This window comes from Myzus persicae, unplaced genomic scaffold (genome assembly GCF_001856785.1).
Source record: "Myzus persicae strain clone G006 unplaced genomic scaffold, MPER_G0061.0, whole genome shotgun sequence".
In the NCBI taxonomy this organism is placed as follows: Eukaryota; Metazoa; Arthropoda; class Insecta; order Hemiptera; family Aphididae; genus Myzus; species Myzus persicae.
The window spans coordinates 1,849-13,677 of NW_019100536.1; the positions used below are offsets into that span (position 1 = coordinate 1,849).

The window sequence follows — 11,829 nt, forward strand, 5'->3', positions numbered from 1 at the left end:
ATTTTGGCCCTGGGGGTATGTTATAATGGAGCATAGTACGTAGTTTTATTAGAGTAATATGATATGCATACTGGTGTACGTGACTACGGAACGGACGCTCGAGCTGGAATCTGCTTATCCAGCAATTCCTACCCTGGTCGTTACACAGAGGGCTCCATGGTCACGGCCGCCCGGTTAGTCGTAGAGTTATACGCACTCAGGCAGAACCTAATTTGTAATACAGAAAATCTATGTTATAAGTCTAGAGTAATTAAGCATTTAAGATACAGTACATTGTAGTTTTCGTAATAATAAACACTTATTTTAGTAATTAAATAAGCGTCTTTGCATATATTCTTTTAAAATACGTCCTTGCTCTCTTCACTAAGAATAACAACGTGACGGTACACATCATGGTTCTTATTTTTATTATTTAAAAGTTGGGAATGATAAACTAGAGGTCTGTAAACAAATGTTTTTAAGTACTCTAGGAATTAAGGAAAATACATTAAGGTATTGGTTGGAATATAAAAATCATTATGGATCACAAGCTCCAAGATATGTTAGAAAGGAAGTGGGAATCGAAGATTAAGAAGCAATAAAACACAAAAATAATTACTTGAATACATTTTTTGATAAACTTCCAAAACTCCCATCTCATTACTGTAGAAATTCATCAAGAAAATTATACTTACAGACAGAAATAAAATCAATAACACAACTTTACAACATTTATTTTAGTGAATGTAAAACTGATAATGAAAAACCATTATGCCGAAGAGCATTTGACAATATTTTTTTCCAAAAAAATCTTTCAATTTTCTCACCCAAAAAGTACCAATGTGACAAATGTTGTCCATATAATTTGAAAAACTGGCCCGAAGAAGAGTACCAAGTGAATGTTTTTTAAAAAAATGAAGCAAGAGGTGAAAAATCCAAAGACAAAATATTAGCAGCTGCTGGTGAATGTCATGTTTTACTTGTGATTTAATGACGATACAATTGCTTCCATATTCACAAGCAAGTTCTATATGTTTTAAAATGAAACTTGCTGTTCACAAATATACTGTATACAATTTGAGTACTCATGAAAGCATTAATTATTGGTTTGATGAAAGTCAAACTGAACTTGTAGCATCAACAATTGTTTCATGTTTGATTGATGTTATCAAAGAAACATTAAAGAAAAGTTTAAAACCAGTTATAATTTACTCTGATGGTTGCACTGCATAAAACAGAAATTGTGTAATGTCAAATGATTTAGTACATTTATGTATAAAATATGACGTAACTATAACAAAAGTTTCTAGAGAATGGTCACACTGAAATGGAGTGTGACAGTGTTCACAGTGTGATTGAAAGAAAACTTAAGAAGACTGATTGCTATTTACCAATTCAACTATCTCTGCTAACATAAGAAGCCAGAATTTATTCATTTCCATACACCTCTAAATTAATAACATTCAATTTTTTTTCAGATTTCAGTAATAAAAAGCTGATGTTTTATGAATCAATAAACCAGGAAGAGTAGCTTCTGACCCTGTTGTGACAGATTTAAGAGTTATACAATACTGTCTAATAGGTGTTATATTGTATAAACTGAACTACAGTGATCCTTTTAATGAGTTGCCAAGAAGGCCAAACAAAATTGATAAAGAAGTTATTTTTAAGTTTCCCACACTTCATCAACACCCCAAAAAAATTAGCTTGGATAAGTGGAATGATCTTCAAAGTTTAAAGTCCATAATGCCCTATGATTGTCTTTGTTTTTATGACGCATTGCCACATATGGATGAGAGTGTTCATAAAGCCAAGAAAAAAATTAAAGAATGAAGACCAAAAAAATAATGTTTAAATTTGATTATTTTTTTACTTGTTGTTTTTTTACTAATTTGTATTATATTTTTAAAATACTATTTATAAAGTTTTAATTTAATCTTAGTTGTAACAAAAGACTGTTCAAAACTGTTATTATTTTTATTTACCTACTTGTTGATTTATTTTCATGATTGATTATATTTTTTAAATATTGTTTAAATGATGTATTAACATTTTATTTATTGTGTAACAAAAGACTGTTCAAAAGCAATGTTAATTTTATTTACTAGTTAATTTATACCTACATAGTTATGTTTTATTATACCTAATTCTTTTTTAATTAATATTTTATTTGTTGAGTAACAGACTGTTTAAACTTGTTATTATTTATTGAAATACATTTTTCATTTTTATACCTAATAATAAAAAAAGAATTTATATGGTACTTATTAATATTAAAAACGTATTTTAATTTAATGTTCTAAAAAATAAACAAAATATATTTTAAACATTATACATTTTAAAAACCATACATGGAAAATCATTAAAACAACCTATCTCAAAATTATTATTTTATAACTACACGTATCTCATTTAAAACCATTATTTTACTTTAAATGTAATATTTATGTATTTAAAATACATTATAAGTGCAAAATATATTAATTAAACATTACCAGTACTGAAATTAGTAAGTATAAATCACTTAAATCACGTTATTTGCTGCTCCTAGAAACCTACAAAAACCGTGATACGTGGTGTATAAGCGACGACTTGTGAATCAGTATTTTCTACATTAGAAATTACAAAAACCAAAAAGAGGTCTACGCTTAAAGCTACAGGATGAAAATAGGAAATAGGTAGGTATTTACTTACCTACTTCCAATTGTTAAAAACATCTTTTCTCAGATAAATTCTTCTATTAAGTAGGACTACATCGATTTTGTAAATGTAAGAAATGTATAGTTTTATTTCTAGCTATGTTTACAAATAAAATGTTTGGAATGAAAATATGAAAGTATATACACATTGTGTTGCTTGTTCCCTATCTTATATCAATATTAAAATTTAAAATACCTATAGTATAGGCTATAGCTACTTAACCCCAACCATGGCAGCCATATAGACCAGAATCAATAGATTTAGGTACTTATATAACATATTCGTTAATAATTGCATTACATAGGTCGGTCATAAGTACATTTCATATTTTCAGTATTTTATTGTGAATGTTTGCAGTGCCCACCTAATTCCTAACCCTATATCCTTATACTAAATGTCTAAATATTATTACCAATACTTAATTACCCATTACAATGTATGATATTATTCCATGATTGTATTTTTAATTTAATTTTACATTTAATGCGTATATATTTTACACATAACACTGACGGGGTCCCGCGTGATGGCAGTTTGAATTCAAACAACCTTTACGCGGAAATCCGCGCTGTGCTTTTCAAACAAACCGCCAATCGACGACGGACAACGGTGGCGCGCGACACCCGCGCTAGGAACCGTCGGCCGGCCGTTCGGCGAACCGGATTGTAGAAGTCACTACTGCGTTTTCTACGACCGCACGACCAGCACTACACGGAGGCTAGTGACGGAAAATTGTTATCAATTTTTGTAACTGTTGCAACTTACAAACTGTTATTGTTACTCAAAAAATAACAGTGAAAATAACAGTTACTATTATTGAATATTGATCATGATTGATACTGTTGCTGTATAATACTGTTATTAGAAAAATGCTTATACTGTTACTATAATATAGTGTTATTTATAGTGCTGTACTGTTATAGTGTTATATTTCGGTATAGATATTATTTTAATATTTAGTGTTTAAGTGCCGGATCACACTATGCGTTTTGTCGGTTGCCGATAAAATGTATCCCGATTAACCGCAATTGGGAAGACCGACCACACTACGCGTTTTATCGGTTGCCGATTCAAAAAGCGTGGGGAATATTTTAATTTAAAATAATATGATATTGCAAATATTAGACTAGTTTATGTTTGATTTCATCGAAATTAAGCTCATACATTGAAATTGTCTAATAGTAATAAATTGTGCGGAGTATACTATGTCTATAAAATACCCTTTTTACGGGTTTTATTGTTATGAACAAAAAAAAAAAAAAATACATAGGTAGTCGACAAATTTTATAAGCAGGATTTAACAGGGCTTTTCAAAAAAAGTTGACCCTAGTTAAAATTATGACAAATAATATAGGAAAATATACTTTAAAAATATACTACTTTCTATCTATTACAGGAAATTCCCAAAAATAATGTTTTGAAAAAGTTATTAAGTTTCAAATTAGTTTACTCCAATAAAATATTGATACTTTAAACAGTTGTAAAAAATAAACTACTTGACTAAAATAAAGGTTTTTATTATCAAAATTTGTCTAAGTTAGATTTACAAATTGGTTATTTTTCCAAAAAAAAGTAATTGAATACATTTTTTTTCGGTAATGATAATATATAATAATGTTAATATGTATTACTATATGTATGTTTGAGCACATATTTGTCAAAGGGGATTCATTTTTCTGCACTACATTTAGATTTTCGTTTTGGCAAGAGTACTATTAACCAAATTGTCCGTGAAACGTGTCAAATTGTATGGTCAGTGTAACAACCCACGGAAATGCCGGAACCAAACCGAGAAAAATGGATTGAGATTTCTGAACTTTTTTATAAAAAAACCAATTTTTCCAAATTGTCTCGGATTCATTGATGGAAAACACATAAGATGCAGAAACCCAAACAATTCTGGGTCTCTTTTTTATAATTATAAAAAGTATTTTGCAATCGTACTCATGGCGGTGGTAGATGCGAATTTAAATTTCATTTTTTGTCGATGTCGGAGCGTACGGGCAAGAAGCTGATTCTAACGTTTTTCGACAAAGTGTATTTGGGAAAAAGTTGTATACAAACCAACTACAAATTTTTGATTCGGTATCGTTGCCATTGACGGAAAATAATTTACAACCATTTGTATTTGTTGCCGGTGAGGTATTTGGACTACACACTAACTTATTACGACCATATCCAGGACGTGGGCTGAATAATACTCGTAGAATATTTAATTATAGGCTATCGAGAGCAAGACGAACTGTCGAGTGTGCTTTTGGTGTATTAGCTAATAAGTGGAATGTATTACACACAACTATTCTAGTCGAACCCGATTTTTGTGATCACATCATAAAAGCATGTTGTGTTTTGCATACTTTGTTAGAAAAAGAGACAGAAGTAATTATGATGAAGATATTGCAGATACGGCTTATATAAATAACTTTGGCGATTTTCAAGAACATGGCAGACATATAAATTGAAATGGAATGGAATTAGAGACAATTTTGCGAATTATTTTATTAATCAAGGGGCTGTTCCATTTCAATATAGAACAACACTTTAGTTACCAATATGGCAATATGTAACATTATGTTCAAATTAAAATGTTATATTTATTATTATTCTTGATTAAAATGTTTTTGAAATCAAATCGCATTAGATATTAGTTTTCAGGATAAGTACAAAGTAACCATGAAGTATATTATCAAAGTAAAATTATTTTCTAAATATTCTATTTTAAGTTAGCCATATTGTATCGTTATAAATGTATAATCAATATAATATTATTATTATTATATAATAAAACAATTGTGGCAAATAAAATGTAAAAATAAAATGTACGAAAATTAGGTACCTAATTATTTTGTATGATGTACTATGCAGGTATTCTAAATATACTTAGTTATAAAAAAATATTACATACATAGCTATATAGTTTTGTAAATATAATTTTACGTTAATACATAATAGGTCTTGCCTTTTTCTTCTTTTTCAGTTGATGAAAAATTATTCCAATTTGTTGAATAAACTACCTCAGTACTTTCATCCAACATGATTTTTTTAAGTCCTTATCGCTGTATTTTTTAGAACTCATGTCCCATAAACAAGGATAGTTCTGGACTTCCGAAATTAATTTCTCCATAGAATACATGTTAATTTAGGTATGTTAATACAATTAAAAACTATCAATGTTTTATAAACTATAAAATATTATAATTTAAATTTAAAACCGCAACCGATAATCTACATGTGGTCGGCTCAATATTAAATAAAGTGTTTTGGGGTATTTTCCGAACCGCATCGGTAAAGACAACCGCAACATCCCAGCAAACAAATATACATGTATTAAACGTATAATCTACGTATACGGTATACCACAACTACGTAGAATACACGATGATATTTGGTTGATTATTAGTGTAATTGAAGGATAATTTTGGGTCAAAAGAGAGATATTTAACGGTTATTCCACGTATAATATTCGTAATTTCCTACGTTTATTCGTCGTATAAAATACGTGTAGGTATCCCTCTCATTTATTATCCGTTGAAATTCCGTTTAGCTGTCTACGTATAAATACCGTAGATAAATCTACGTATAAATAGCGTAGATAAATCTATGTATAGATATCGTAGATAAATATACGTATAAATAGCGTTGATAAATCTACATATAATTATCGTAGATAAATCTACGTATAAATGCAAGGTATATTCTACGTATAAATATCGTTTAAATATTTACGTGTAAACGCAAGGTATGTATATAAGATTTTTACGTAAAAACTTTGTATAAACGTTATGTGTACAAAAGTATCTAAATAGTTAGATTTAAGTATAGTACTGTAGACAAACTGTGGATCCGTGAGTAATTAAACATATCATTATTGTAAGTACCTATACTTAATTTACAAATTTGGTAGGTTATTTGAAACTTTAGGAGAAGTACTGGCACCTTTTAGGAGAAGTACTGGCACTTAGGAGAAGTACTGGCACCTTAGTAGGAGAAGTACTGGCACCTTATTAGGAGAAGTACTGGCACCTTAGTTCCTCCTCCAGTCCTCGATACCACGTTAAAAAAAAAAAAAAAGGTTATTTGAAACTTGTAAGCTTATAGGTCATAAAAGATGTAAAAATTCTAAAAACTAATAATATATTTTTGTATATTGAGTATATTCAGAAATAATCATCATAATATTATAAATCATTTTCTTTTTGGCGCTTGCTTTAGCCAATCACTCATGTAAGTTTTTATGACCAAAATGGACTCATTTGGGAAAAAATCTTTAATAGCATCTGCAAAAAAAACAAAAAAAAAAATGTAACATTACTATAAATAAAAATATTATAAAATGGAGGATGTAGCAACACAGATAATATTCTAAAATGTAAACTAAAAGTTTGATAATAGGTGAATTCACACATACTAAAAGAAACAACACTGGGTAAGTTTTGCTAAGTATAAATTTAATATGTTGCTTGTGGATCAGAGAAAGAAAACAAACATGTTTAAACTATAGTGCACTGACAATTTACTTCTGATAATTTGCTTCTCATAAACTCAATACAACTCATTTATAGGTACATATAAGGTACCTTATGTCATACAATAATTTGAGAAAATTGATAATATACAGATAAAATTATTATTTATTAGTTATTACCAATTATTAAAGTGCAGATAGCTAGTCGCCCAAATGCCCGTTTTTCCCCTCTTTTTCCTCCCATATTCAACCCTTCAGCTAAACGATTATCGATCACCATTTTCATTATTTGATATGTTGTCCGTTTAGCATCAAAAGACTTTCCATGTCTGCGTATGATATGAGCCTAATCATAATAATACAAATTAATCAAAACAGTTTAAACAAATTATAACTTAAAAAATAACTTACTAAAACTTGTTTTTGTTCATCGTTTTCTTCGAGAGCGTTAAGTTGGTCCATATTCAATAGTGGTATATCAATTTTAGATCGATCAAATGAGTTATCTATTACTTGAAGGCGTGATCTATCAATGACTTCAGTTAAGAGTTCTTGATTTTTTATTACATCTAGTTTAATAATGCTCAACTCTTTTTGATTAAATGTCATCTGATTGTACACTTAAAATTAAAATAAACACCTATTTAGATAAAAATAATAAGATCACAAGTGAATATTTGAATAAATTTGTCCTTACCACTCATAATTTTATGACTCATCTGTTGCATCATATTCACCATATCATGTATTGTATAATATTGTGTATTATTATGATCTGAATATTGTAATTGGTCTTGGGATTGTAGATCAGTTGCTGCAATATAAGTCATTATAGAAGTTAATAATAATTGCTTTAATATTACTTTTCTTACAATTGGTGTTCTCTAGAAATTCTGAACTATTTTTACTAGGCTTTTGAATCTGTGTCAGTTGGTCCTGAGACTGTTGATTTATTGCTGTAACATAAGTAATAATAGAAGTTAATAATAATTGCATATTAAAGAATTATTACTTTTCTTACAATTGGTGTTCTCTAGAAATTCTGAACTATTTTTACTAGGCTTTTGAATCTGTGTCAATTGGACCTGAGACTGTTGATTTATTGCTGCAACATAAGTAATAATATATGTTAATGACACTTACACATTAGCAATTATTACATTTCTTACAATTGGAGTTCTCAAGAAATCTGGAACAATTTTTATTAGGCTGTTGGACCTGAGAGTGTTGATTTATTGCTGCAACATAAGTCATAATAGCAGTTAATAATAATTGCATATTAAAGAATTATTACTTTTCTTACAATTGGTGTTCTCTAGAAATTCTGAACTAATAATGTCCTAGAATCAGTTGGCAATGATTTTATAGTTTCTAAACTATCAATTGATTTTAGAAGTTTTAGTAATTGTGTGACACAATTTCTAGGAATTCTTGAAGTAACAACTAATGTTGCTAGTTTAGATTCAAAAGTATTGAGATCAGACACAACATTTCTTTCATTAATCTCAGGTTGTTTATAACTAACATTTTCAATAACATTGAAATTTGGAAGTACTGATGGTGTCGTATAATAAGAATGGTGGTTCAAACATGTTAACGACTCCGTAACTAACACATCTAATTGAGGTGGTTTTGACGAAACAGAAGACGGATTAATATAGTTTATGGGCAGTGTATTTATTGCAGTAAGCTTTTCTCGTTGACGTTTGGAGCGATTTGATAAGCTATTAGTTGGTTTATAAACATACTTAGGCATTTTCTATAAATGAAAAAAAAACAATACAATATAATATAATATTGTCTATCTAATAGAATCAGACACTTATAAGTGTCTTACCTAATTAGGTAATACCAATACATTAGCTGTAGACAGACAAAAATGTACAACAATATGTAAATATGTGATCAGTGATTACTGATATTAATATAATAGGTACCTATGTAATTTATAGTTAAATTAATACTATCATTCTCCTCATTACTCTTAAGAAATGTATATAATTTACATAAATTTGTAAGTATGTACCTATAATGTCTTAATAATTATATTAATAAATTAAATATTTCGGATTATTGGCCATGCATGTATATAATATAATGGTTATAATGATTATTAATTACTTATAAATATATAATATATTAAATAACTCTTTAGTTAAAAGGTAAAATATTTTGGATTGGGAACAGGATATTAGAATTCAAATCTAAAGCCAGCGGGTCCAGACTAAGAAACATTTGTCGGAAACATATGACGGGAAATCGGAAACATAATATATAATATTGTCGACGACATTTATATGCATAATGTTATGTCGGAAAAACGCATGTTAACGGAAATTTCAGATAAATTTTTCTTTGGTCTGGACGGGGCTTAAAATGTATCTATAGGGAATAATAATAATACTTAAGTTAACAGCTCAGCTCAGCTAAAAAAATGGAGATGACCATCTATAATTTATAAACCACAATTGTATTAATTATAGGTATATTGTAGTCACAACACAACAAAAAAACGACGACTTTAATTAATAATAACGTAATTGATGATGCCAACATTCAAGTTTCAACGGACAACGGAAAACAGTTTTAGGCGTTAACGAGAGTGTTGAGATCACGGAACACACACACACTAGCGTATATTTCTAACCAATAAGCGAGTTGCATCGTAATCGCGACCGCTGTATCGTTGCAGTTGGGTTTCATATCTCATCTATTTTTAGTTTTTTACACGTATTGAATATTCTAGAACGTTCAAGGTCCCCCACCTTCATAGAACATGAGAATAATAATGATAATGAATAATAATACTTATTATTATATTGTAGTTCTATACCCTGCTTATATTATATTATATGTATGTATATTATATATATATACGTAGCGGTAAACGTTTTCATATACGGGTAACCAAGGGGCTAACATCATATTGGTGCGCGCCCGCGGGCTCGTTTCCATATTTTTCGTTCAGACTTCAGATCATAGGCAAACAAGACCACAATCAGCTGCAACTGATCGAGTGTCGCTTCTATATAATTGTTGAATTGTTCTATAGAATATATGATACCACCTTCTACGTTTATTCATTTTTGTCATGCGTTTATTCAACGCTTTGTCAACGTTAGTTATTCGTTTATTATTGTATATTGGTTCATATTATCTCTGTTCAGTTTTACATTTTACGTTTAATGTTTATCGGTTTTCCCCCATACATGTACGCCTATTATAGGAAAATAAACGTGATATTTCACGAAAAATATAGGAATAGGTACTCGTATACGTATTTTAAACGTAAAATATATGTATAACTATACCCAAGCTTCGACGTAAGTTCGACCAACTGTCAATCAACGTATGACCAACGTTAATTAAACGTGCATTTTTCACGAAAAATATACGAGTACTCGTATACGTAATTTAAACGTAAAATATATGTATAACTATACCCAAGCTTCGACGTAAGTTCGACCAACCGACAATCAACGTATGACCAACGTTAATTAAACGTGCATTTTTCACGAAAAATATACGAGTACTCGTATACGTAATTTAAACGTAAAATATATGTATAACTATACCCAAGCTTCGACGTAAGTTCGACCAACCGACAATCAACGTATGACCAACGTTAATTAAACGTGCATTTTTCACGAAAAATATACGAGTACTCGTATACGTAATTTAAACGTAAAATATATGTATAACTATACCCAAGCTTCGACGTAAGTTCGACCAACCGACAATCAACGTATGACCAACGTTAATTAAACGTGCATTTTTCACGAAAAATATACGAGTACTCGTATACGTATTTTAAACGTAAAATAAATACATTTTAACGTATATTATACCGTTATTATACGAATATTAACTACGTATATGTATTCACCAAAGTTATACTCATTATATACGTAGATTATACGTGCTATGTTTGCTGGGATGTTGCGGCCGGTTCCCGACGATTTCAAATCGGTTCGCCCGGACATATACCGTTCATGTCTGCTTTGCTGTACAATGTACAGTATGTGTCTATTTTACCTTTTTATTGAGAACATTCAATGATGAATCTTTGTATTCAATTAAACAGGTTTCCTTAAGATTAAGCACGAAAACCAAACATAAAAAATTATTTCAATAATATTGTAACTATTTTTTCAAAAAAATGGTTATCATGGACCATGATGACCAATTAATTATTATTATGATATTATGAAAGTGTAGAGATGTGATTTTTTTTTTGTTTTTCTTGAGGATCTATTAAGTAGAATGAGAATTTTGTACTTTTGAACTTTTCAAAGTACAAACTAGATATAATTTACTACCAGGGATCTTTTTCGATGTTGAAAATTGGAGCATTATTTTTATTAGAAAAAATGTCTTCAGACATAACAACAAAAAATTTAAATCAATGTGCAATTCAGTAATTCAGAATTTTTAAAATTTTTTTATGTGGATATTTATTAATTGATTTAAAAAATAAAACAATAATCAAATAATTTTGTCCCATAAATATTACAGCAAAATAGTAGACTATCAATTATTATTATGTGCTATGAAAATATATACTAAAATAATTCTACCTAAAATGTGAATACAATATATTTAATTTATTATGTATTGATTATTGAACATTAAAGCATACTTATTATGAATAAAATTGTTTATTTATTTTATTGTTCCTTCTCCTA

The 11,829-nt window shown here is 29.0% G+C and overlaps 1 protein-coding gene across 1 annotated transcript; it reads right to left on the reverse strand.

Annotated features, from left to right (window-relative positions):
- Positions 1 to 7,313: 7,313 nt before the first annotated feature.
- Positions 7,314 to 8,032, reverse strand: LOC111031196. The gene is made up of 3 exons (XM_022311046.1): positions 7,842 to 8,032; positions 7,556 to 7,764; positions 7,314 to 7,490 (listed from the first exon to the last, which is right to left on the reverse strand). The coding sequence occupies exons 1-3, from the start codon at positions 7,972 to 7,974 to the stop codon at positions 7,314 to 7,316; spliced, it is 519 nt and encodes a 172-aa protein (XP_022166738.1). The 5' UTR covers positions 7,975 to 8,032.
- Positions 8,033 to 11,829: the final 3,797 nt, after the last annotated feature.